Source organism: Canis lupus, chromosome 3 (genome assembly GCF_003254725.2).
Source record: "Canis lupus dingo isolate Sandy chromosome 3, ASM325472v2, whole genome shotgun sequence".
NCBI lineage: Eukaryota > Metazoa > Chordata > Mammalia > Carnivora > Canidae > Canis > Canis lupus.
The window spans coordinates 74425697-74452780 of record NC_064245.1 but is presented as its reverse complement, the minus strand read 5'-3'; the positions used below and the strand labels follow the sequence as shown (position 1 = coordinate 74452780).

Sequence of the window (27084 nt, the reverse complement as noted above, 5' to 3'; positions counted from 1 at the left end):
AGGACCCCGGATCATGACCTGAGACAAAGGCAGATGCTTAACCAACTGAGCCACCCAGGAGCCCCAAACCCATAGGATTTTTATTTATTTTTAAAGTAATCTCTATACCCAATGTGGGGCTGAAACTCATCTCATGACCCTGAGACCAAGAGTTGTATGGTGTAGGGACTGAGCCAGCCAGGTGCCCCTTGAAGATGTCTTAAATGTGTACAAGGCAACAAAAACCTTAAAAACAAGTGAATAAGAAAATAAAATTAAAGGAAGAGAAAATAGGTGAGGTTGTATGAAGCTAGAAGGGAAACCACTGACTCTTCGACTTCAGATTTTCTGAACTAGTAAAATTTTCCCAAACACTAGGAAAGAACAGAAGTGTGCCAGCATACTCTTTTTGCCAGGTAAAAGCATTCACAAACAAAACTAAAACAACCCGACAAAGGCTCCTACCACTCTCACCATCATTTCATAAAAGATTCTTTTGATAATACCTACAAAGTGGAAATAACGTGACTTCAGAATACAAGATAGTCTAATTCAGCTTTGTGGGGTTGTATATTGTTATTTATACTTTGTCTTGGGTGGGTGAAAACACGAGCTGGCAAAGGCTTAGAAAGGGCATCTGTGAATCAATGACTTCATATACAAATGACCTTAATACTCATCAAGCAACGGATCCCAAATCTGACCCATGAGCACATTCGTTAGTGCAAGGAGGAAGATACCACCAATTACTAAAGAAAAGTTATTCCCGGTAGAACCCTAAGAGCATTGTTTTTCCTGGATTCTCCTTAAAAGGACATTATGTTAGGTATTAAATAATATCCTCAGACTGAATAGGGCATTTTTATAAAATGTATTCCCTTGGTATGGGCAAATGTGAAAATGTCAACGTGCGATTCAATAAAAGGAATTTTTTTTTTAATTTTTTTTTAATTTTTATTTATTTATGATAGTCACACAGAGAGAAAGAGAGAGAGGCAGAGACACAGGCAGAGGGAGAAGCAGGCTCCATGCACCGGGAGCCCGATGTGGGATTCGATCCCGGGTCTCCAGGATCACGCCCTGGGCCAAAGGCAGGCGCCAAACCGCTGCGCCACCCAGGGATCCCAATAAAAGGAATTTTTATGGATACAGTCCCGGCAAACTGCTTTTCACTTGGGTTGACCTGATACAGAAGCTGATTTTAGGGGGTCCAGATTCTAAGGGCAAATGGGACTGTGTATCTTTCAGATAGTACTCCAAAATGGTATTTTTCTTAACCAAACTTGGGACAAATATTGAGTGTGGATGAATTCTCAGCTGTTCCATGGTTTTACAACCCTTTCATAGTATATCTGAAAATCAGATCCTATGTCGATGGTGAAACAAGGTGAAACAATGTGTTTTACCATTCGGCTCACCTGAAGGGGAGGAATGAACTCTTAGGACAGTTGAGAAACTGGACAAGATCACAAAGGGGTAAATAGAGGGAAACCTTGAAAGTTTCTAATCTAAGGGAAGTCCTATATAGATACTCAATGAATTCACAAATTTTTCATTCATTCATTCAGCACCTATTTATTGAACGTCCACTACATGCTAGGTTCTATTCTATGCATTGAAGATACAGCAGGCAGCAGTGAGCAAGGCAGAAAAAATTCTCTGCCCTCATGGGGTTGGGTGGTGGCAGAGGGAACCGTGACAAGATGCTTAAGTAACAACAACAAGAGATATACAAGTAACATATTAGCAATAAGTGCTATGAAGAATGGAGAAATATAGATCAGGAAAAGAGGATAAGCAGTGTGTGTGTGTGTGTGTGTGGTGGGTTTTTTTGTGGGGGGAGGGGTACAAGTGGTTTCCACTTTCAAAAAGTTAGCCAGAGAAGGCCTCAAGGAGAAGATATTATTTTAATCAATGACTTAAGAAGGTAAACTAGGGGTAATGTGGATATCTGAGGAAAGAGCCCACCTGGCAGAGAGTAGAGGGAGTCAAAGGCCCTGGGGCATGTATATGCCTGGCATGGTCAGTGTGTGCAGAGTGACCCAGGGCTTGTAGCGGGCAAGGAAGTACAGAGGTAGTAGTGTGGGAAGGGGGAAGGTCCCACAGGGCTTTATAAACCATTACAATGACGAACTTTTACTCTGGAAAATCTGGGAAGCCGTGAGAGGGTTCTAAGCAGAGCAATGACACGGCCCAACTAATATTTCAGCACCTTCGCTTGACTGCTGTATTAAACACAGACTGCAGGGTGGCGAGGACAAAAGCAGGGAGACCAGGTAGCCGGCGACTACATTTTTCTTTTTCTTTTTCTTTTTTTTTAATTTTTTTTCGACTACATTTTTCTAGGTGAGATTACACCCTATGTACCAGTAATGTGCTAATAGCAATCAGGATTAAATAAAGCGGGAATCGCACAGTAGTGGAAGCTTGGTCATTTTGCCCATTTGGGTCTGGGTAAAATCCCCAAGATCCAGAACTCCTACAATTTATACAAAGAAACTCTCACTGACTTGAGACAAATCCAGATACTATAACAAAAAGGTGACATGCTATCTTATGACATTTGCTGCTTAGCGTGGTGCTTGATGCTCAAACCCACAAAACCGGGCTCAGGTGGGCAGTGGGGACCGCAAGTAAAGGCTCGATACTGTTAGAGGGCTGCGTGGAACCGTTGCTTGTGCAGAGACAGCAAGGATTTAACAAACAGGAGAGGAAGCTGAAAAGGGAAATGGAAGCAGTGCCCAGAGTTTTATCTGCTTTGTCCATAAAAGGAAATTAGACACTTCACAGAAGCTTACTCTATACACTTCACTTGCTCTCGCTGCATGTAGATTTATGTTGTCTCATCCATGGTAAGCATGAGTCTCCCATGCAGTGTAACTTTTGTTTACTTAAATTGCTGAAATTCTGAGATCCACATTGGCTAACTGCTCATTTTATTTTTCCTACACTATATTTTATCATTCTTGTGCCTTTCAGAAAGCAACCCCAAGGTTCTAGTGTTGTAGGCTAGACAATGTAATGTATTCTCTGATTTGACTTCCATTCATTTCCTTGTCAATGAGGAATATTTCTTCTTCTTTTATTTTTTAAGATTTATTCACTTAAAAAAAGATTTATTCACTTATTGGAAGAGAGAGAGAAAGAGAGAGAGAGAGAGAGAGAGGCGGCATGCACAGGCGAAGGCCAGAGAGAGAACCCCAAGCAGACTTCCTGCAGAGTGTGGAGGCTGATGCTGGCTCGATCTCAGGACCCTGAGAGCATGAAACTGGCTGAAATCAAGAGTTGACACTTAACCACCTGAGCCACCCAGGAGCCCTGGTGAGGAATATTTCTTTTTTTCTTTTTTAAAGATTTTATTTATTTATTTATTTATTTATTTATTTATTTATTTATTTATTTATTTATTTATTTATTTATGAGAGAGAGAGAGAGGCAGAGACACAGGCAGAGGGAGAAGCAGGCTCCATATCGGGAGCCCGACGTGGGACTCGGTCCCGGGACTCTAGGACCAGGCCCTGGGCCAAAGACAGGCGCTAAACCGCTGAGCCACCCAGGGATCCCAGGAATATTTCTTAAAGCTAATGATTTAACGTTTGATTACATGCTAATAGTTATGCCTTGGGTTGGCAGGATTGGGGAATTAGCCAGCATTGCTTCCGCTTTGGCCGTGCTGCCTGTTTCTATGCTTTCCACACCGATTCTCCATCTCCCACCCTTTCCCACTGAGCTTGGGCTTGTCTCAGAAACTGTCTCCACCTCAGGCTCTAGAAAGGCACCCTCAATTGGTGGGAGCATGTCTGGTGAACCACCTTACCGTCCTAGGATTCTATCCAGCATAATCTTAATTTTTTTGCTTTTACTGATGCTCATTTTGGAAATAGGCCCACTAGTTAAGAACTCTTACCTTATTATGAATATTTAGAAATTAGGTTATCATAGCAATAATAGTTTGGGTTCCAAACTACTATGAACATTTCAACAACTGATCGATTTAATAATAATTTTATTTTTATTTTATTAAAGGTCTCTTTCCTACATTAACCAAAGCTTTTTCACTCCAGATTTATATATGGTTCCCTTGCCCTTTTAAAAGGAAAATGGCCTCTGTGTTTTCTTTCTGTCCCTGGGCTTCCCAGTTGATTTAGTGGCATCATTTGTTCACAATTTTTTAGAGCTCCATAGCCATCTTTAAGTTGATATAAATGTTCTTGGCCTTAACAATGAACAATTACATATGCTGCAAAGGACTACATTAGGAGAGAATCTATAGGGGAAACCCCCAGAAGAATGATTCATGGCAGGATTTCAGGAGGAGCTAGAGGTCCAGAGGTTGGTTGTCCACACAAGGAAATGGCCCTTCCCTAACCCAGGGTAGGGTCAGGGCAGGCGGTCATTTCCCACTAAGTTGTAACCCTTGAGCTGCAACTTGCTAGATTTTAGCAGTGGGGTGGGAAAAGGTTTCGCCCCTCCACACCACAAAAATATGAGAGACTTGGGGTCTAGGCCTACCTCTGCCCCTCACCCCTCTCACTTTCTACCTTGGTGACCTGATGAGCATCCCATCTGGCTGCCTGCCTGTACTAAGTTTTCCTGCACTCTGGAACTGGGGGTGTGGATGGAGTAGCGGTGAAGGGGGCTAGTGAGGAAGAGCAAAGGTTGTGGGGTGGCAGATGGGAGGGGGTTCGAGCCAGGATGTTCTGCATGCAGTGCTCAGCCTTGGCCTGACTCCACCTCCCAGGGGGTTAGTGGCTAGCATGCAGGGTTGTTAGGTCATAGTTTCATAGTTTCTATCATCGCCTGGCAGGATATGATAGAAGGGCAGTTTGGGGGTGTCAGTGAAACGGATGACCGTGTACCTATCTTGACATCCTAGCACTCTGGTGGTAGGTGTGTTCAGAAGGCTGCTGCAAAGAGGGAAAGAGAACTATATAGGGGAATTGGAGATAAAGATGTGAAATAATCATGGTGTGATCCAAGAGACAACAATATGGCTTAACTGGCTTATTTGGTCCTTATAACCTCATGAAGAAAAATGTCCATAACCCAATAAAGGTCATAGTCATTAGAGTACTGATGTCTGTTTATATATTCTTCACCTCTCTTTTAAAAATTCAAAGCTAAGGACACAAATGCCTGTGCTATAACACAGAATAAGCTGATGCTACGAGAGAGGTACACAGTGGCTGGAGAGAAGTGTGTTACAAGCGGCTTTGGATCTTGGTGGGGGGGGGTCCCAGCACCGCCAAGAGGCATTAACCTCTTAGTTTCCTCACTAGTCAAGTAGGATTTAATAACCTCTGCACAGCAGAATTCTCGTTAGGATTACAAACAATAAAAAAAAAAAAACAATTAAAAAAAAAAAAAAAGGATTACAAACGATATATGTCCAGCACCTACCATAGCCACTGGCCCCGGCTATGAATAACAGCCACTGCTTTTAGGAGTGTTTTAGAACAAGCCGTGTGTGACACTTTTGTGTCCCCTCGAAATACACCTTCCCTGGATGGGCGCATCCAGAGGAACGGGATCAAGGAATCCCATGGGGGAGGTCTAATCAAAAAGGCTTCAAAGAGCTTCAGTCAGCTTCTAAGAACCCACCGGTAGGGCTTGGGAGGGGAGGACCTTGGCTTTCTATTTACCTCCCAGCCGCGGTAATGAGAGCTGCTGCCAGAAACCGAGGTCTACACTCGTGCCAGCGTGCTAAGTAAGCACTCGACACGCACTTTCCCATTTTGTCCTCGCAGTCGTCCTCCCAAGCGTGCAGCCGTCCCATGTTCCAGGTAAGGGAATGGAGAACAGCGGTGCAGCAGCTTGCCGGGGCCAACCCAGTGGTGCAGCTGGGATTTGGGTTTTAAGTCCAACTCCGCTGTCCTAACTCTCAGCCACTTCCCTAAAGTCAGCTTCCAGCTCCACTGAGCAAAAAAGAAAAAAAAAAAAAAAAAATCCTGCAAGAGAGGCCGCCTGGCTCCTCCACCGCCGCCTCCTCCGGTGGCTGCCCCCGCCGCGCCCCGCATCCCACGGGGTCTCCTTGCAGCTCACTGGTCCCCGCAGCCGGGGCCGCGTCCCCCGCGTGCCCCAGATCGCCCCGCTCCCCCTGGAGGGAACCTGCCCCCAGGCCCCCGCTGGGACGGGCATTGGCAGGTGTGCGGGGTTCCTGCGCCCGGCCATCCCCAGCCCCCGTCTTGGTCCCCGGGGGCGCGCTCCACACCCCGAGGCCCGCTTCCCCGGGCCCCCCTCTAGGGGATGCGGGGGGGGCCCGGGGGGGACCCGGGGGGTGCGCGCGCCGGAGCCGCGGGAGGGACACGCGCCGGGTCAGAAAGGGGGTGACCGGGCTGCCCTGGGGAGGGGCGACGTCTCAGCCTTCGCTCCTCGCGCCCCGAGCGTCCAGCCCGGCCGGCCAGCGCCCCGCAGAGCCCGGGGTCGCTCCGTGCGCTTAGGGCCGAGGGGCGGGGCGGGCCGGGCCGGGGGCGAGGCCGTCCTCCCGCGTCCCGGGCCCTTCTCCCTGTGCCCGTCTGGCGAGGCGGCAGCGGCGGAGCGCGGCGGGCAGGGCCACCTGCACCTGCTACGAGGCGGCGGCCGGGGCCCGCGCGTGCGACCGCACCTCCCGCCGCGAGCGCCTCGGTCACGCGGGGCCCGGGCCTCGGATTCCGCGCGGCCGGCGGGCCAGGCCCTGCGCCCGGACACCCGCACCCCCGCCCCGCCCCGCCCGGCAGGGTGAGGAGGGGCCGCCCGCAGGGGAGAGGCGGGGAGGGGGACGGGGGGGAGGGAGGGGCGCCGCGTGCCCCGCTCGGGCCCCCGGGGAGCCAGCCGGGCGATCCCGGCCTCTGCCCTCCCCTCGCCTCCCCCGCGCTCGCCCTGCCGGGGAGGAGGAAACGCGAGCCGCGCGCAGACACCTCCTCCGCCTCCTCCGCCTCCGCCTCCGCCGCCTCCTCCGCCTCCTCCGCCTCCTCCGCCTCCTCCGCCGCCGCCGCCGAGCCTGTTGCTGCCGCCGCCGCCGCCGCGGGACCCGCCGCGTCCTCAGCCCGGTGACCGCGAGGCGGGAGCGGGGGCAGGGGACCCCTCGCGGCCCCCCGCCGCCGGACAGCGCCCCGCCCGGGCCATGGGCGCCCCGCCCGCCCCGGCCCGCCCCGCGCCGCGCGCCAGCACCTGCGCGCCCCGGCCGGGCCCCGGGCTCTGAGCGCGCCGCGGGCCAGGTGGGTGCCTCCCGGGGCTGGCGCGCCCCCGCGGGGCCCCGGCCGCCCCGCCCCGCCCCGCCCCGCCCCGCCCCAGCACGCCCCTCCCCGCCCCGCCCCAGCACGCCCCTCCCGGGCCCGCGAGGCTGCAGTCCCGCGGCCCCGGGGCGTAGCTGCTGTGCGCGCCGCGCCGGGGGCTTCCGGGGCGCCGGGGGGCCGGGGGGGCGGGGGTGGGTGCGTTGCTCCCCTGCTTGGACGAAAGTGAAAGCTTCAAGTTCACCGCGGCCCGGGAGCTCCTCCCGCGGCGCGGGGCACCCTCCTCCTGCCCCCCACCCCGCTCGCGCGGCATCCGCCCCGCCAGACATCTCTGGGGCTGTGGGGTGCGCAGGGCGAGCGCGCTGGGCGCGGGCGGGCAAGGGAGCCCCTCGCCATCCTTCCCAAGTTCCCGGTACTTCGCGGTAGTGACTTTGGCAGCTCCACCCGCGCGCACAACATTTCTTTCTATGGGCACATCCTGCGCCAGCCATCGTGAAACCCTGCTTAATTGTTTCTCGCAGCTTCCTTCCTGACCCTCTGTGATCAGGGGACCCCTCAAACTTGGTGGCGCGCGGTGGTGGTGGTTTTCAAGAGACGGTTTCCTTGGACATCCCCCTAGAGGTGGCTTTACCTGCTATTTTGTTTAAAATAGGCTGTTCTCTGTGAGTTGCTTCAAAAGGAAAAGAAATTGAAAGTGATGGCTGTTCTGCCCTCCTCAGAGTACCTTCCTGGCGTTTAATGGGTGAGGTGGAGATCTTCTCGTTCTTCTGGGATGGTTGGATGGTTTCCTGTATTGATATAATCAGACGTTGAAAGAGCGTTTTTAAATGACCTGGTTTACATGGGTCACACCCAAGACACTCCGCTATCTCAACGAGCCCCAACTTCAGAACTTTTCGCCCTGTGCGTAAGCAGGACTACAGAGGCCTTGATAGAAAAACCCCTTCTTTTGGAAAGCGGGAATTCATTCTCTGCCTACATTTGATGGGATTGGTAAGAGTTGGAGCATAGCCACCTTCAAGTTTTGTTGTTTTTTGGGGGGTGGGGGCCTGCTCTGTGTGGGAGGGGCTGGGGTGGAAGACTGAATGCAGAGTTGTCGCCAGGCCGGGGAATCCACCTTGCTAAATGACTCCCCTGCATTTCTGAACACTTCATGTTCTGTTAGTCTGGGTCAGGGATCCCTGAAACCAGCCTTAGTGAGGTGGCTTCTCTTGCTTGGGGACGAGGAGTTGCTCAGGATCAGCTCCTGCCTGAGAATCCTGAAGCCTGTCTAAAGGAATTAGAACATTGCATGAAAAAAAAAGTTTGTATAAAGAAGGATTGACTGCTTTTGCAAACGGGTGTTTTAGAGCTGTTTAAAATAGAATGTTTATCACAGTCTTGAATCTCCCTGTTTCTTTTTTTTTTTTTTATCAAGTTATAGGGAAATAAGACCATAAAAAGGGGTTTCTCCTTAGATTTATCTCTAGGTAACGACTGATGTAATAAGAGCTCCCGGACGGTAGACACAGCTGTGAATTACAGGGTGCCCTGTGAAATGTTTAGGGGATATTTCCTGAAGTGAACAGAAGAGGAGGATCCTGAGACTATTAATTAAGTGCGAGGAGATGGGAAAGGGACTACGTGTGGCTCAAAGTAGGAAATAAAAGTATCGGGTGATAACTAACCTAAAGGTCTTTATGTTGATTTGTCCAGCCATTTGGAAACCAGTAAAATAGGGGGAAAACTCATCATGGTATAAATTGCTAACATCAAATTTGAGTTTTGCAAATGGGGCTTCCTGCCACTGTCCTTCCCACTGAGAGGTCTGGGGATTTCCCTTTTCTTTTTTTTTTTTTTTTTAATTTTTTTTTTTTATTTATTTATGTTAGTTACAGAGAGAGAGAGAGGGAGGCAGAGTCACAGGCAGAGGGAGAAGCAGGCTCCATGCACCGGGAGCCCGATGTGGGATTCGATCCCGGGTCTCCAGGATCGCGCCCTAGGCCAAAGGCAGGCGCCAAACCGCTGCGCCACCCAGGGATCCCAGGATTTCCCTTTTCACTGCCGTAGCATTCTCGTTGGGTGCTGTCCTACCAGTCTTGGGATGACATTAATTGACTTAGGTGGTACCACAGGGTCTGCGGAGGAAGTGGGTGACTCGGAGGAAATGCAACTTGCCTTTTCTTCCTCATTACCCAGCTCTTGATGATCTTTGCCTTGCATTTGCGGAGAAAGCAGCCTCCACCAGAGAGGCTGCATCACAATCAGGTGGACTGCTGTGCGGAGCCAGGTGTGGGTGGGCGGCTCCTGCCAGGCCTTCTGGAACCTTCTAGGGCGTAAGACTGGGTGAGCAGCAGGGAGTGCTGCACCAGGCGGCCTGGCGCTTACCAGTTCCCCATCCACCCAGCATGTCTGATCATTATGGTGCCGGGAGTAGGGATGCCTGCTTGAGAGGACCCTGTCTTTGAATATACTTCTAATTTTATCTTGTCAAAATGGCAACTCCCTCAGGCCCCTTTTCTGCCCGGCACAGCATTTCTCTGAAGTCCCCCAGCCTCTGCTCTTTACATCCCCCAGATGACCTAACTCTGCTTCTGTGTTGGTGTAGTTGGCTTTACCCCTTTCCCGGTCTCCTGGGCTGTGCTTCTCAAGTATAATGGCCACAGAGCCCCCAGTATGTGACATGTTTTCTGGCCCTCTTCTTTTCTTGGTCATTAAAACTTGGAGGATCAGAGTCTGTGTGGGAAAGTGCCCGTGATTCCACTCAGCAGACAGGCAGCCCTGGGTTCGAAGCCCCCTGGTGATGATGGCAGAGGCTGTAGGTTTTCAGTGCAGAACTGATACCTTACAAATCGCCTTAACTGACTTTTATCTTCATTTTTTCCTTCCCAGCCCCGTGTTCCAAGAAAAAGATCTTTAAACCAGATTCTTCACAAAGGACATGAGGGTTTCCATTCTCGCAATTTTTGACATTTTCAAGCTGAGATTTCCATTTGCTGGGTTCTTAGATTGAAGGGCACTGTGTCCCTTTTCAGGTTTTCGAATGTTTAGAAAAGGATTCGTCATATTTGGGCCATATGAATAATCTTGACACTCGGGTTTCAGTAAAGCTGTGCAGGATGTAGGAAATATGTTTTAGCGCCAACAAAGAGGCATTTAATTTTGAGTGTGTCTGTATCCTTTTGACAAGCAGTAGTGTTTTTCTCTTAAAAAGAGAGCGTACATATTTAACGACACATTAATTCTGATCAGTAAATCTAAGTTTCCAAAGTAGGTAAGTAGTTGTGAGTTTGTTGTCAAACTTAATGAATTCATACAAGTAAAGTTCTTAGTATAGTGCCTGATACATAGTGAGCACTCAGTAAATATTGCTTATTGCTATTATTATATTTATATCTTTTACACTTCTAAGGTTTAATTTGGACATCATATTTAGATTAATGAGACCAAGCAAAATTCAGATAGAAAAACAAGCCAGCTAATTCACGAAAAAGATATTTTAGAGTTATTCTCTTCTAGAGATATTTATATCACAAAGAATAGAAGTTTGGGCATAAGGCAAATCCTGTCTACATCATTAGCTAGGGGACCCTTATGAAAATGGGGATGATAAAACATACATCTCCAAGTTGTAAGAATTCAGAAGATCATATATGTAATGTCCAAGAAGAGGTAAAATTAATTGGTCAATAAATATTCCTCTAGCAAAGCAGTTAAGAGCAGGTGGAAAGTCTAGACGGGAAGGACCCGGGTTCAAAACCTGGTTCTGCCATCTGCTGCTGGTATGACCTTGGGCAAGTGACTTTACTTCTCTGTGCCAGCCCCTTCTTTCTCATCTCTTATCTGAAGATTGGCGCTCATAATGGTAAAAATCCACCAGAGTCCTTATTTAGATATGATAATAATAATCTTTATTGTCCAGGGATGTTGTGAGAGCTCAATTAGTTAACAGTCACATAGTGAGTACTATTAGGTTATGTGTTAAAATTATTATTATTATTACCTTCAGGAGAATAACAAAGCAGCTGTGCGAGAGGGAGGGATATTCATGCTCCCTGAGGGCCAGCAAAGGCCCCCACCCCTCTCTCCTGTGCCACAAAGTAGAAGAGAATACAGGAAGTGGCCATGGCATCCTAGAGGACGAGGCTTAAGTTGGCTCTGATCCATGTAGGAAGGAAGTCATTCAAAACATCATTACTTTATGTGTCAACTTAAGGCCGGAGCATCCTTGATGATGAAGAGGTTAGATCCATGGGCTCCAGGAGCTCCGCGTGATGGCTCTGGGAGAAGCTGCTCTGATGGGGTGGGGTTCTGGGACAAATAGTGCAGCCACGCCCCATGTGATCCCACTGCGTGAGATTAGAGGATTCGGGTGGCAGAAAAATTCATGCCCACTCTATCTGGGCTAAAGAACAGGAAAACTAAACCACTGATCTGTAAGGGGAAGTGAATAGCTATCCGGGGGACTCCCTGCCCATCCTGGGGGTCCCTAACAACTGGCCAGTCTTGGCTGGTCCCTAACCTGGCTTGGAGCTAGAAGCTTCAACACGGCTCCCTTTATCCCCCTTTTATTCCCTCCTGTCCTCCCACCAGCACTCCGAGAGGGTGACAGCTGAGTCTGTAGTGGCTGTGGTATTGCTGGCTTCTGGAAAGTCCCCATCCTAGTCCCCTTGGTTTGCTGGGAGGGCACAAAGGGGGGCTGGGAAGAGAGGGGGTTCCCAGCGACGGCTTGCTAACTCCCACCATCTCTTCTCTCACTTCCTGATCAATAAACCCCATTCTCTCTTCCTGTCCCTCCCCCACATTTGTATTCTTGACAGGAAGACGAGAGCAGCTTTCCATCCCCACACAGTGTTGGGGACATTTGGTATTAGACATTATGAAAATTAGAGTTACCCGATAGAAGACAACTCGAGGATGATCTTGTTGCATTCTCTTATGAGAATAAACTTGAGCTTTGGAGAAGATAAGTGACTCGTCTTCTCAGCTTCACACTGGAAAGTGTTTTCATCAGGAAACATAGGTCCTCTGCAGCACTTGGATGGCGGTCAGCGACCGGATTGTCCTAATTCTGTCACCCAACTTGGACAGGCCTCTTAGCTTCTCCACAGCCACGTTTCCTCATTTCAAATATAAGGGAAATTACTAAAGAGCTTAAAAGGACATTTCCAGCTTTCAGAATTTATAATTCTATGTGCATGCCTAAAGGGATGTTTGACACAGAAGGACTCACCAACAAGGTGAGGGCAACTGTTCCAGTAACAGCATATGTGATAAAAGTGGTTGGGGTGCCTACCATGTTTAGGGACAGTGGTAGGCAGGGGTTGTGTAGCGTACAGACGGTCTCTGTGAGGGACAGCTGGTGCACAGGTGAAGCTACCAGCAAGAACACAGCTGGAAGTTCACTGGAATAACAGATTCAGTATTTGTTCCTGTGGGAAGGAGGCACACGTGCCCTCTTTGAATGGGCGGTTCTACCTCGGATGGTCAAGGTTGCATGCAAATCATGTGGACTGAGACGGCTTACAAAATAACATAATGCTGTATTAGTATTATTTGAATAGGTCATCTGTTTCACAGAACTTTTTTTTTTTTTAAGATTTTATTTATTTATTCATGAGAGAGGCAGAGACACAGGCAGAGGGAGAAGCAGGCCCCATGCAGGGAGCCCGATGGGGGAATCGATCCCCGGTCTCCAGGATCAGGCCCTGGGCTGAAGGCAGATGCCAAACCGCTGGGCCACCGGGGCTGCCCCTCACAGAACTTTGTATTGGAAAGTAGTACAGACAGGGGTGCCTGGGTGGTTCAGTCGGTTGAGCATCTGCCTTCAGCTCGGGTCATGATCCCAGAGTTTCCGGATGAGTCCCACATCTGGTTCCCTGCTGGGTGAGGAGTCTGCTTCTCCCTCTACCCCTCCCCCACTCATGATCACTCTGTCTTTCTCTTTGTCTCTCAAATAAACAAATAAAACCTTAAAAGTAGTACAGACAGTTACCTAGTCTAAGTTACCATGAATCTTACATCAGCAGAATCTGAATTGCTGATAAATAATTAGGGCTATCTTTGGGGCAGAACTTAATTTTATTTTTAAATTTTTATTTATGGGGTACCTGGGGGGCTCAGTGGTTGAGTGCCTGCCTTCAGCTCAGGGCGTGATCCCGGAGTCCTGGGATCGAGTCCCGCTTTGGGTTCCCCATAGGAGGCTCCTTCTCCCTCTGCCTGCGTCTCTGGATCTCTCTCTGTGTCTCTCATGAATAAATAAATACAATCTTTTAAAAAAATTTTTTTGTAAACTTAAGTAATCCCTATACCCACTGTGGGGCTCGAACTCATGAGATCAAGGGTCACATGTCTTCTGACCAAGCCAGCCAGACATATATGTTCATTTATGAGTGGTTTTAAGGACCAATCAGCTTTTTACAGAGAAACAAAGAATGTGCCATAGCTTGTTCAAATGAAAATGAGAGCTCTGCACATTTAAATAGCTTTGTCAATGTCTAATTTGGTAACTGGTTATTTATTAAATGTTTGAAATTCTAAATTGTGTAAATTTATTTTGCACTGTGGATATATTGCCTTCCAAGAAAACGGAAAATAATTCTGTATATTGTTGCCACCATATTAATAACTGCCCCATCTGCACTAATTGGTAGATCTCAGGTCTCTCCTTTGTAATAATTCTAGTACTTCTTTAAACATGTCTTGGGATTAGCGGCTGTCAACAGTTAGAACTTGAAACAGATTCAGTTACAGGAGTGGAAGTTGAGCCAGACATTTAATGCCACTCTCACCAGGTGAGAGGGAGAAAAAAGAAGAGAGAGAGAGACCATTAATATGGGGTTATATGAACTTCAAGTCTGTTTTCATCATCAAGAGAAGTTGTACTTTAAAGGAGACGAGATGGGGAATATGTTGCCATGAACTCTGTTGGAGCTCGAAAGTATGGGTTTCCTTCCGAACTTTTGAACATTCAAAAGTAAAACCTAGCTCTGAACTGTGTTCAAATCCTATTATAAAAATCCAATCTGATATATGCATATATGTCATGTAGAGTTAAATGAGTAGACTTCAGTTCTATTTCAGAAATGTTTAGAATTTGTTTTTTTTTTTTTAAGATTTTATTTATTTATGCATGACAGACACAGAGAGAGAGAGAGGCAGAGACACAGGCAGAGGGAGAAGCAGGCTCCATGCAGGGAGCCTGATGTGGGACTCGATCCCGGGTCTCCAGGATCACACCCCAGGCTGAAGGTGGAGCTAAACCGCTGGGCCACGGGGGCTGCCCAATGTTTAGAATTTGAATATTGAATATATTCCGGGTTCATACACAGCCATCTTTTCTCTTATTTCCTCACATGGAAGGAAGCAAGGGAGCACCCTGGTCTCTTTATGAGGATGCTAATCCCATTCATAAGGACTTCAGTCTCATGACCTAATCATCTCCCAAAACCCACCTCCAAATATGATCACATTGAGGATTAGGACTTCAACATTCAGTCTGTAGCAGTGACTCTTTGGCCTTTGGCTTGGCCAGTAAAATAGTGATGCTCTTTACAGAGATAGAGTTTATGGGAAGGAAGAGAAGCTCTGGGAAGGGAGGTGGTGAGACTGAGTTAGTTTAAAAAATAACAAAATTGAGGAGCACCTGGGTGGCTCAGTGGGTTAAGCATCTAACTCTTGATTTCGGCTCAGGTCATGATCTCAGGGTAGTGGTGGTGGGGATCAAGCCCTGCGTGGGGCTCTGGGCTCAGTGGGGAGCCCACTTCTCTCCCTGACCCCCTCCCCCTGCTTGCACGTGCATTCTCTCTCTCTCTCTCTCTCTCTCTCTCAGAAAGATAAATCTTTAAAAATGACTAAATTGATAAATCTTTAAAAATGACTAAATTGAGGCTGAGGTGCCTCTAGGCTATCCAGATAGAAATATTGAATGGTCTGCCCTGGTCTGGATCTCAGGAAGGAGGTTCAGTGGGAGACATAAAGGTGGGAATCATCAGGGTATGTGGAGTAGATGACATTTTTTTTGCAGGACTCAGAGGATGAGTGGAGAAACAGCAGCAAACTCTCCCGTGCCCACCTGTGACAAGCAACCCAAGCCCTCCGGGCCTCAGTTAGGTCACAACGATGGCAATACTAGTAGTCTGTAGCCGAGGCTAGGTTTGGAGATGAAGATGGAATGAGATAATACTTGCAATGTGCCTGGAGTGCAAAAGTAAGCTGCTCGCAGCAGCAAGAACATTAGAATGTGGTTGGGGACACCCCAGCCATTAGGTGAGACTGTCCGAAGAAAGCAAGTGGAATGAGGAGAGGGAATGCAGTTAGATTGGGGTGGGGGGTGGTGGGGGTGGGGAAAGCCATCAAAGAGCCTGGAAAGAAGTAACCAAAGAGATAAGAGGAGCAGCGGAAGGGTTTCAAGCAGGAAGGAGTGGTCACCATAAGGGTTTGAAGCCCAAAGGAGTAGTCACCGTTGAGAAATTCATCAGAAAGGACAAGGCACAGGCACCTGGGTGGCTCAGGGTTGGAGCATCTGCTTTTGGCTCAGGTCATGATCCTGGAACCTGGGATCGAGTCCCCCATCAGGCTCCCCACAGGGAGCCTGCTTCTCCCTCTGCCTGTGGCTCTGCCTCTCTCTCTGTGTCTCTCATGAATAAATAAATAACATCTTTTAAAAATTAAATAAAAAAATTAAAAAACAAAAATGGACACAGCAGTTAGCGACTAAAACACCCCCTTTGGGTTTTACAGCCAGAAGATGTAGATGGCCTCAATGGGAGCAATTTCAAGGCAGAGCCAGTGCATCTATCAGGTCACAGTCGAGACATCAGGCCATGGAGCAGAAAAGCCAGGAAGAAAGCTGTGTGGGGAAGAAAGAGTTGTAGCTCGGGAGGTTTGAGGTTAAGGGAAAATATATATATTTTTTTCCCCAGATGGGAGAGACTTAATTCACTTGTTCACAATGCTATTGAGCTTCTGGTGTGAGTCAGACACTGCCAGGCACTGGGGCATGACAGTGAATCAGACAGATGCGGCCTAGAGGTGCCCAGGGAGTCCACGAGGGAAGGGAGACCCGGTCAGCAGGTGGGACAGGACGGGGCTGCAGATCCTGGGGACAGGTGGGCTCTGCACAGGAGGGTTCTGTCACCAGTGGAGCAGGAAGGCGTTAGGATGCATCAGATGCGGTTGTTGAAGGTCACCCATAGAGGGGGGACGGCAGGTGAGAGAGTTTGGGTCCGTGGGAGCAGCATCTTCTACAGATGAGGAGAGAGGCAAAGTGTGGGCGTGGCGGCTTGTAAAACGTGAATTAAATGAAGCAATATTTATGGCGATATCTGGAGCGTAACTGGCACCAATTACATGTTAATGGAATTTGAATTCACGTTCAGAACCTCTGGACTATGTCAGGGAGAGTCTTTAAAAACTTACGTAGTATCATAATTGAAAAGATCAGTTGTTGAAAACTGGTCTGGTCCAGTAGACTATGATAATGGATAGCCAATATTTTTTTCTCTCTGGATTGCTTTTGGGGAGGGTGGAATCGCCACTACTGAATTTGATTATCTTAAAAAAAACTCCTTGAGGGCTACCTGGCTGGCTCAGTCCATAGAGAAGGCAATTCTTGATCTCAGGGTTATGAGTTCGAGCCCCCGGGTGTAGAGCTTACTTAAAAAAAAAAAAAATTCCTTGGGCAGCCTGGGCGGCTCAGCGGTTTAGTGCTGCCTTCAGCCCAGGATGTGATCCTGGAGACCTGGGATCGAATCCCATGTCGGGCTCCCTGCATGGAGCCTGCTTCTCCCTCTGCCTGTGTCTCTGCCTCTCTCTCTCTCTCTCTCTTTCTCTCTGTCTCTCTGTGTGTGTCTGTCATGAATGAATAAATAAAATCTTTTAAAAAAATTCCTTGAAATACATGTTAATAGAATGAGATTTAAAGGTATCGGAGCAGGACTATATTGCTTTCTGTCCTTGCCTTTGCCGGCTCTGTGAGGCTTACAGAGGTTTAACAGGAGTTTACTGGTGGGATCTCTGTAACCTGTAGTGTGTGTGGCACTTATGGCATCCTCGGGTTTTATATAAGCACATTTTCGAGAAGGCTCTTTCTAGGCCAAGCACCTTGTTTGAACTATTATCTGTTCCTTTCTGTGTTTGAGTTCCAGGCTTTTAAGTTCTTCTGAAATAATAACTCTTCAAAAGTAGCTATTGCTGTGATTTCATTAAATTCTAATGCCTGTGTTTTCTCCCCCAGGGTTCTCCCTCAGAAGCACACCAAATAGATTGCTCGTTCTAAAATAGAAAACAGTGGCAACGTTTTGCTGAGTTTCCAGACGTTCCCCAGGATGGAACCAATAACATTCACGGCAAGGAAACATGCGTTCCCTAACGAGGTCTCGGTGGACTTCAGCCTGCAGCTGGTGGGCTCCCTGCCTGTGCATTCCCTGACCACGATGCCGATGCTGCCCTGGGTGGTGGCCGAGGTGCGAAGGCTCAGCGCGCAGGCCTCCAGAAAGGAGCCTGGGACCAGGCAAGTCCGGCTTTGTGTGTCACCCTCTGGTCTGAGATGTGAACCTGAGCCAGGGAAAAGTCAACAGTGGGATCCACTGCTCTGTTCCAGCATCTTCGAGTGTAAGCCCCAGCATGTTCACAAACTGATTCACAACAGTCACGATCCAAGTTACTTTGCTTGTCTGATTAAGGACAATGCAGCCAGTCAGCAGAGTATCTGCTACGTGTTCAAAGCCGACGATCAAACAAAAGTAAGTGGAAGTGGGGATGAAAATGATTGAGGTGTAGCGGGATGGCTTTCATTGTGTGGGGGTCAGGACGCTGACTGTACGTATACTAGAATGAATGAATGAATGAGATAGTGCTGTGGTCATACATAGGTTATTTCATTGGGTTTTTGGTTATGGGGATAGTTTTTTTTTTATCGTTTGGAAGAACATTTGATAACAGATATTGGGAATTCTGAGTTCAACAATTCAACAGAGAAATCTGCCTCAATTTATAAATAAGAGCTGAACTGTTAGAGTTTGGATCATTTAAGGCAGGTGTTTTATTTGTTTATTTGTTATTTTTTAAAGATTTTATTTATTTATTCATGAGAGACAGAGAGAGAGAGAGAGAGAGAGAGAGAGAGGCAGAGACACAGGCAGAGGGAGAAGCAGGCTCCATGCAGGGAGCCTGATGTGGGACTTGATCCCGGGACTCCAGCATCACTCCCTGGGCCGAAGGCAGACGCTAAACCGCTGAGGCACCCAGGGATCCCCCACTGAGCCACCCAGGGATCTCCTAAGGCGTGTGTTTTAAAGCAGTGCTTCTCAAACAGAAATGTGCACACGAATTACCTGGAGATCTTGTTAAAATACAAATTTAGGTCCAGGAGGTCTGGGATGGACCCTAAGACTGCACTCCTAATAAGCTAGCTGGGTGATGCTGATGCTCCTCCTTTGCAGATTGCAATTCGAGTAGCAGAATCCTGGCTAGATCAGTGAGCTCCGCACCTTTGACCCTATTAAAAAATATATACTATTCAGGAGCTGTATATGAATACTATTAGCCAATTTCCCAAGGTATCATGGTCACTTAGGCAAAGACTGTTGATAAGAATAGTGGATACATGGGACACCTGGGTGGCTCAGTGGGTTACGTGTCTGCCTTCTGCTCAGGTCATGATCCCGGGGTCCTGGGATTGAGCCCACTTAGCTTTCTCTGCTCAGCAGGGAGTCTGCTTCTCCCTCTCCCTCTGCCCCTCCCCCTGCTGGTGCATGCTCTCTCTCTCTCTCTCTCTCTTTCAAATAAATCAATTTAAAAAACCTTAAAAAAAAGAATAGTGAGTATGCATCCAAGTTTTGATGCTTTCAGGTTTTGTGTGTCCACTTTATATCAGATCTGATTAACTCATTGTTATAGCTCATGTGTGACTGAGAAAAATATCATAGGAGAAATGGTAAAAGTATCGTCAGCTCAATTATTTTCCTGTGTATTGGTGCTTGCTTTGTTGTTACCATGCTTTGGGGCTCTGTGCTGGACTCATTTAAAGTCACTTACCGTTTTGTGAGGCTCAGTTTCATTTTTTTTAATTCATTTTTTTTTATTTTTTAAAAAGATTTCATTTATTTATTCATGAGAGACACACAAAGAGAGAGAGAGGCAGAGACACAACACAGGCAGAGGGAGAAGCAGGGGCTCCATGCAGGGAGCCCGGTGCAGGACTCGATCCCAGGACTCCAGGATCATGCCCTGGGCCGAAGGCAGGTGCTAAACTGCCGAGCCACCCAGGCGTCCCCATTAGGCTCAGTTTAGATAAAATTGAAAATATAATCCCTGCGACCACTTTCTCAGCTGGGCCCTTAGGAACTGCACTTTGGTATAGCCTGTGGACAGCGAACAGGCAAGGGCCCACTGCTGACTAGCCCGTGAGCTGAGGACACCCACGCCGGGCCTGGCATCCATCCACGCACGCGAGGAGGCCAGTGTCAATCATGTGGTAAATATCAGTAAATAGCAATAGAAATGCTAATGTTTCTCTACCTGTACTCTTCTGCTTTTTGTTGGTTTTGCACACCCCCAGGGTGCAAGACCTCCACTTGGAAATTAATGTTCTTGGTGACTAAGTAGATTCTTAGAGAGTCACTTTTTAACAGAGGTTCTGACTCCTTCGTTCAGTGAGTGCTGCTCCGAATGGCATGCAGGATGTCAGTACAGGCTAGAAGGAGGGCAGAAGCAACAAGAGGTACCTGCTACATGGTCCGTGTCCGGGTTGTGACTGGAAGACAGAGAATGGAGCCGAACACAAGGAGGGTTTTCTTCAGTAAAGGCTTATTTTGAGCTTACAGCCACTGTTAGACCCACAGAATTGGATAGCTCCTCATTCATAAATCATTCAATGTTACTGTCCACGAATCTCCAACAGACAGAACAGCATCCCAGTACAGGGGTTCTGAGGGACCAAATTCCAGACCAGTCTGCCACTTATAAACTGGGTGGCCTCAGGTAACACTGAGCCTGTTGTCTCCTCTGTAAAAAGGGGGTAATTAGCGTGTCTGTCTCATATGTCACCAGGGGGACCGAATGAGCTAGAACAGCACCTTGGTAAGCACTTAAGGCCTCAAAAAGTTTTCATTAAACAAAGTTTTATTGCAGGGTGCCTGGGTGGCTCATTGGTTGAGCGTCTGCCTTTGACTCAGGTTGTGATCCTGGGGTCCCGGGATCGAGTCCGCATCTCCCCATAGGGAGCCTGCTTCTCCCTCTGCCTGTGTCTCTGCCTCTCTCTCTCTCTCTCTCTCTCTCTCTCTCCATGTCTCTTATGAATAAATAAATAAAATCTTTAAAAAAAAAGTTTTATTGGAAGCAGAGTACATGCTAATTTCACTTCAACTCTTAGGTAACAGGAAAAAGAAGTCCAAGAGGAGTGTCTTCAGCTCCCAAGATCCTGGTCATCCTTAAGCAACATTTTTATAAACTAGATACTTTAAAACCTACATAAATAAACTTAATGGTTCTTATTATTTGGGCAAATTCCAGAATGTAAATGAAAGGACTGAACAGCTTGTACTCCAGCCCAGCTCTATATAAGGACTGAATTTCCTTGGGGAGAGTCTTTGCATGGAAGAGTTGTCCAGCACTTTACACTTTTGACTCTTTCCCAAAAATTTTATGGCCTTCAGAGAACAGGCTTCTGGCCGGTCATTCAGATACCTGACAGGAAGAAGAGATTTATAACTAAATTCTGTAACTGGAGCTTCCAGTCTTGCTGAAAGTAGACAACCGGCCTTACTCTGTGTTCTGGAAAACCATGGTAGAAATATGAATTAGGTCCTGAGTTATTTTTGGCTTGCATACACAGATTTCCAAACACAAATTGCGGGTACTCAGAGTAATACATCACTGTCATCCTGCTCCTTTTATAAAAGAGTTATTTGTAGCGGAGGTGCCTCAATCAGTGATTCGGTTTTGTTGGAAACTGAATGGTAAACCAAATTGGCCCTGATTCTCTATCTGGCGTGATGGCTTTTATGTTCTTGGGACATCTCTGGCACTGTATCTGCTGATGGAGCATGTTCACCTATGTCATCCTTTCTCGTGGTTATTTGTAACATTTGCTCGGTGAAATCATTCTCTAGATTAAGGCCTCTCCTAAATAGATGAGGTCACTTTTGGTTGCGCTTGCCAGAGGAGATATATGCATTTACTGCCAGGGTTATAAGCACAAAACTACTATTTGAGCGGAAACCCTTTGATAGCATATAAATTAACTTGCTGAAGAATGTCCAGGGAGAAGAGGCATAAAAAAGGAATAATTTTTAGAACACAAATGAGATTGTGTTTCTCATTGTATGTTCCATAGAATATGTTCAAGGTGTTCCACAGAGAAAGATTTCCACAATCAAAATGCATTAGGTCAGGGGCGCCAGGGTGCTTAGTGGGTTAAGTGTCTGCCTTCGGCTCAGGTCATGATCCCAGGGGCCTGAGATTGAGAGTCTGCTTCTCCCTCTACCCTTTCCTCCTGCTTGTGAGCTCTCTCTCTCAAAAATAAATAAATAAATAAATAAATAAATAAATAAATAAATAAATAAAAATAAATAAAATAAAATCTTTAAAAAATGCATTAGGGTAGCATCTTGTCCAACTTTTTGATACAAGAACCCCTTTTCAGTCTTAAAAATTGAGTATCCCAAAGAGCATTAAGGTGGGTTATATGTATTAATAATTACTGTATTAGAAATTGAAACAGAAATTATGAAGGTACTAATTTCTTAATTTGTTAAAAAACAAAAGTGATAAGCCCCTTATGTGTTAGCATAAAGAATATTTTTGTGAAAAATAACTATGTTTTCCAAAAATACTCAATGATAAGAGTGACGTAATTTTATTTTTTTCTCCCCAGTCTTTTATTACCTGGATTAATAGACAACTACTGGATTCTCTGCTGTTTCTCCGTTCATTCTGTTGTGATACGTTGTTTTAGTTGAGTATAAGAAGGAAAACTTGTCCTCACACAGATATGTGGTAGGAAAATGGAGAAACATTTTATAGCCTTTTTTAGAAAATTGTGGATATTTTTTCAATACTATACCAAAACTTGACAAGTGGTGGTTTCCTAAAGATTTGTTGCAGTATGAAATCTGAAACCATATCAAAGCACCTTTGCACTTTGTTATATTGAAACCCATTGGTCTGCCGAGCATTTTGAAGACTCTTTTAAGCACATGTGATTGTGTAACATCACGCATTGATTATGTGGAAGATATTGGTTCACTGCGTTATATGACCACACTCTGAGAAACACGGTTTTAGGGAAGCTATCTTTTCTATTTCACTCTTGAGTTGTACATTAGTCTATGACATCCCCAAATGTATTGGGCCATAGATTACATTTTTTCTCATAACATCCAAGAACACCCCTCAGAACACATGTGAATGCAGTGGGATAAGTTCCGGGTTGGAGTGTCATTTTGAATATGGGTCCATGGTAGGAGATGAAGACATGCATTCTGGAAAGCAGGGGGTTGCATGAGTGACCCTGACGAGGCCTCTCCCTATCATGACACAAAGAGATCAGGAGTTCTGCTTAGACTCAGCTCTTGAAAAATAGCCCAGGGAAATTATCTCAAAATTCTTTCCTCTAGTTCTTCAGCTTTGTCTCTTCTACGAAAATCTGTACTCAGAATAACATCAGATTTGCCACTCACTTGAGTTTTACTTGAGAGTATTCATAAGACTATTTTTATTTTGGGACGCCTGGGGGGGGGGTTCAGTGGTTGAGCATCTGCCTTTGGATCAGGTCAGGATGCCAGAGTCCCGGGATCAAGTCCCTGCTTCTCCCTCTGCCTGTGTCTCTGCCTCTCTCTGTGTGGCTCTCATGAATAAATAAATACATTAAAAAATACTTTTTATTTCTATCCTCTTCTTTATTTATGGAGTGGAAAAAAATCCTCTGCTTCCTTGAAAGGGACTTTCCAACTCAAGGGACCCTGAGTTGTGGGTCATGTAAGCACTGGGGCTTCTGACACTGTTGCAGTTGTGTGTCAATAGGAAGAAAGAATGAATTTTGAAAGGGGAGTGGTGGGTATTATTGAGATGGTGATAAATGGAGAAGCGTTGGTTGGTGTGCAGGGGAAGGAAGGAGACTGGGTGCAGGACCCAGGGTAAGTCAGAGATTGGGTACACCAGGGTAGTTTTGCTACGTCCCCATTGTTTTTTAAACCAATCTTCCTTTTCTTCTTGAAATATGTCCTGACTTTTCAAACACTGTTCTTGACTCTTTTCAGATTCTGATCTTCTGGATGCTGTATCCAGTCTGGGCACAGCGTGGGTGTTTCATAATGGTGATGGGGACAGATGTCATTAATGTGGGAGTGCTCATGGGCTTCCCCTTCTCCATCAGAGACTCTTGTATTTGCTAGGATCTTGCTAGCCTTATTCCTCACTCTTCCGAAGAGGAAGCCTTATTTCTTACCAGGAGAGAGGCTCAGTTGATCTCCATAATAAACTGCTTAAAATCTCCAGGATGAGGAGGGGGAATGTGGGAAAGGAGCCCGGGGTCAGGGCTAGAGTTAACTGCATGAACTTATAGTAGAAGTAGACTTCTGGAAGGAAGAGGACTCTGTGTAAAGTGTTGCTGAGGAGGACGTCTTTGAGAGGCTGTCAATGTCCTTTGAGGGAATGGGTTTCCTTTTCAATTATTTTTGGCGTCTACACTGGGTTTCTTGAATGTGACATGTACCTGAAAATGAACCTGATGGGCTCCCTTCCCACTAATTTTAAGGGTACAGTAAGAGCAATAAGTATTTTCTTTGAAAACTGCCAGTGAGGAACCAGTGTGTGTATTCTTCTATGCTGCCCTGAGGATGGTGGCTTTCTCAGGAACTCTTGGGTTTCAGAGCTCCCTCACCTGGTCTCTTGGGAGTAGGCTTCCTTACATATTCAGTGAGGAGGTGGTCTTACTTTGTTTTCCTGTGATCATCAGGTCTAAGACTTCAAATCCCTATCTAAAAAAGCCAGAGTTTGCTTTGGCTGTTTTATGATATAATTTAATTTTTTTTTGGAGTTTGATTTTTGATTGTAGCTTTGCTTTGGTTGCGTTTTATCCATTACTGACTTGTCTTAATAATTCCCCACCTGGGACGCCTGGGTGGCTCAGTGGTCGATGGTGTGATCCCGGGGTCCTGGGATCGAGTCCCATGTCGGTTCCCTGTGTGGAGCCTGCTTCTCCCTCTGCCTGTGTCCCTCCCTCTCTCTGTGTCTCTCATGAATACATAAATAAAATCTAAAAAAAGAAAAAAAATCCCTGTCTGCTTGGGGTTTTGCATTAGTCTCTGAAAATCTGTACCACTTATTTCAGGATTTTCGGTAGAGACTGGCTCCCATTGCGTCTCTAGCTTGGCTCTTGTATTTGCCGGCTCATTACTTTCTTTCTTTGCTAGAGTGAAAATGGAAATTATAACACTGAGCTGCAGCGTTTTGTTCCTGAGGGTGATGATTCTGAAGAATATAGGATTACTGTTCAGATGTTCTTATCTGTTGCCCTTCTGCATTTGATTGTCACAGTTTCTAAATTTCAGACCTTAGTGTCTTTTTGCTACTCAGGGGGGATGGTTCTGGGAAGGTTTTATTGTGCATATTTTGGAGGACATTTTATGTGTTCACCTCCTGCTGGGTATCTTTGATCCTATTCTGGTTTATTATGTAAGGTTTCATGTGGGGTCCCACTCCGTGGCTATGACTCAGTGCATGGCTGCCTGGAACACTGTATCCGTGTCAGCTCATCAACACTTGACCGTCTGTCACGCTAGACAGGAGTCGGTTGCTGGGTGCAAAGGTTGGCAGGGATTCTTTTTCATCTATAAAAAGAATGTCCCGGACTGCGTGAACTCCGAAGTATTTGTTGGAGGGTTTGGGTTCATGACACGGGATTGATTACATAATTTATTTTCGACTTTGAAAAATGAGTCTAAGGGCCTCAGAAGCAACCGCCTTGTGATAGATGCTTAATTTTTAAAAAGTCTTTGTTTTTCAGGACAGATCACTTGAATAGAGCTTTGCATTCTTTCACTACGTGCTATGAGTTTGGAATTATTTTTTAATATAAGTCTGTTCCTAAGAATAGAGTTTACAAGTATCTCAAACCTAAAGTTGACTTGAATCATAAAAGCATTTATTTATAGCCTAGACCTTTACTGTCCAGTGTAGTAATCAGTAGCCCGATGTGACTATTGAGCACTTGCAATGTGGCTAGTCTAAATTGAGATGTGGTGTAAGTGTCAAAACACAGTGGATTTCAAAGACTTCATTAAAAAAAAAAAAAAGCTTAAAGGATCTCAATAATTTCTATATTGATTACATGTTGAAATGATAATATTTGGGATATATTGGGTTAAATAAAATATAACACTAGAATTCATTTCACCTGTTCATTTTACTTTCTCTGATATGCCTACTAGAAAATTTACGATTATATATGTAGCTTGTACCCTTTCTACTCGTCAGCACTGGACTAGGCTAGCTTACGTAGGAAGTATTTCCGAAAATAATCTGAATACTTATCACAGAGTGACTCCAGGCTTCCCTCTTTTCTTTGCTGCCTTCTATTTGTTAGTGATAGAATTTTGCTCAATGTTCTTCTGAAAAGATCACATTCAAAACTACATCCTATTTTTAACTCTAGATTTGTATTGTGATGGACAAGAGTGCTGTGAGCCGCTAGTTTGGGATATACTGAAAGAGATAAATCTCTTCTTTCTACATTTTCTCTCTCTCTTTGTTTTAAAGATTTTTAAAATTAATTTGAGAGAGAGAGAGTGCACAAGCAGAGGGGAGGGGCAGATGGAGAGGGAGAAGCAGACTCCCTACTCACTAATCAGGGAGCTCGATCCCAGGACCCTGAGCTCATGACCTGAGCCAAAGTCAGACACCTAACCAACTGAGCCACCCAGATGCCCCCTCTTTTTTTTTTTTTTTTTTTTAATACATTTCCTCCCTTTGGATCCTTAGGCATCTGCTCCACTAATTGTTACCTGTGAGTTTGAGCCAACAACCACAGCGGGCCAAGTGCCGAGCTGGCCTGGCTCTGAGAACTTGAGAAGAAGCCGGATGGCAGCTGGGGCTTTGGGGAGGAGCTGATGCAGGACTCCAGAGAAGAGGTGGCCTTGAGTGGTGTGATCACTGATGTTGGACTCTGTGTCTGACTGAGTACTTCAAATGAGACTTGATGACAGCTGGTCCTGCAGAAACACTTTCTTAGTTGCTTTAGTTCTGGGCAGTGTGTCAGAAGCTATGATTTCTTGCGGTCGAGTGATGTAGGTATTTGAAATGTTGCAGATTCAACATTAATTCGTGCATTGGAACGTTACCAGTATGTCATGTACTTGGCTGGGTGCTCCGGTACAAAATCAAATAAGATAAGATTGCCCCCTCAAGAGGTATAATGATGTTTTTATGTTCTGAAGGCTGCGCTGCCAGGAGTTAGCAACATCTGTAAGTTATAGAAGAGAAATTTGGGAGAATAAGAGGAGATCTAGTGTAAGCGCCTACAGTTATTTGAAAAGCTGCCATGTAGGTGCAAAAAGAAATGGACACACTGTGAATTGCTCTGGAAGGCAAAGTAGGAACTGTAGAAATTTGTGGAGATAGATCTTTGGCCCTTCCAAGCAGTGACAGGCAACTAATTATTAAAGGGGCTGTGTTGAACAATGGATGTGGATGGATTTTGTCCCAAGGAGATTTCACTTGGCAAGTCATCTTCCTCGTGTTTCTACCCTTCCCACTTATGAGGAATGTATCACCTGACAATGTTCCCCTTTTGTTTCGGACAACTGACTTGCTCCTAAGTCTATTTTATGTTGAAGCAAAGTTGTTTCCTGTAATGTCTTGCTGTTTGTCGAGAACTCTATCTTCTGGAAGGACCCCGAGTAAATTTATTTTC

General features: G+C 46.2%; 1 protein-coding gene across 4 annotated transcripts in view; it reads left to right on the top strand.

Moving 5' to 3' along the window:
• Nucleotides 1-7544: 7544 nt before the first annotated feature.
• The window catches only part of TBC1D1 (TBC1 domain family member 1), a 237908-nt gene continuing 218368 nt past the window's right edge, over nucleotides 7545-27084 (top strand). The window contains exons 1-2 of one of the 4 annotated variants that reach the window (XM_025438019.3): nucleotides 7545-8183; nucleotides 17407-17914. In XM_025438019.3, coding sequence (XP_025293804.1) covers nucleotides 17498-17914 — 417 coding nt within the window. In that variant the 5' untranslated portion in view covers nucleotides 7545-8183; nucleotides 17407-17497. The remainder of the gene's footprint in view (nucleotides 8184-17406; nucleotides 17915-27084) is intronic. The other 3 variants (XM_025438017.3, XM_025438018.3, XM_025438020.3) reach the window with 3 other exon arrangements.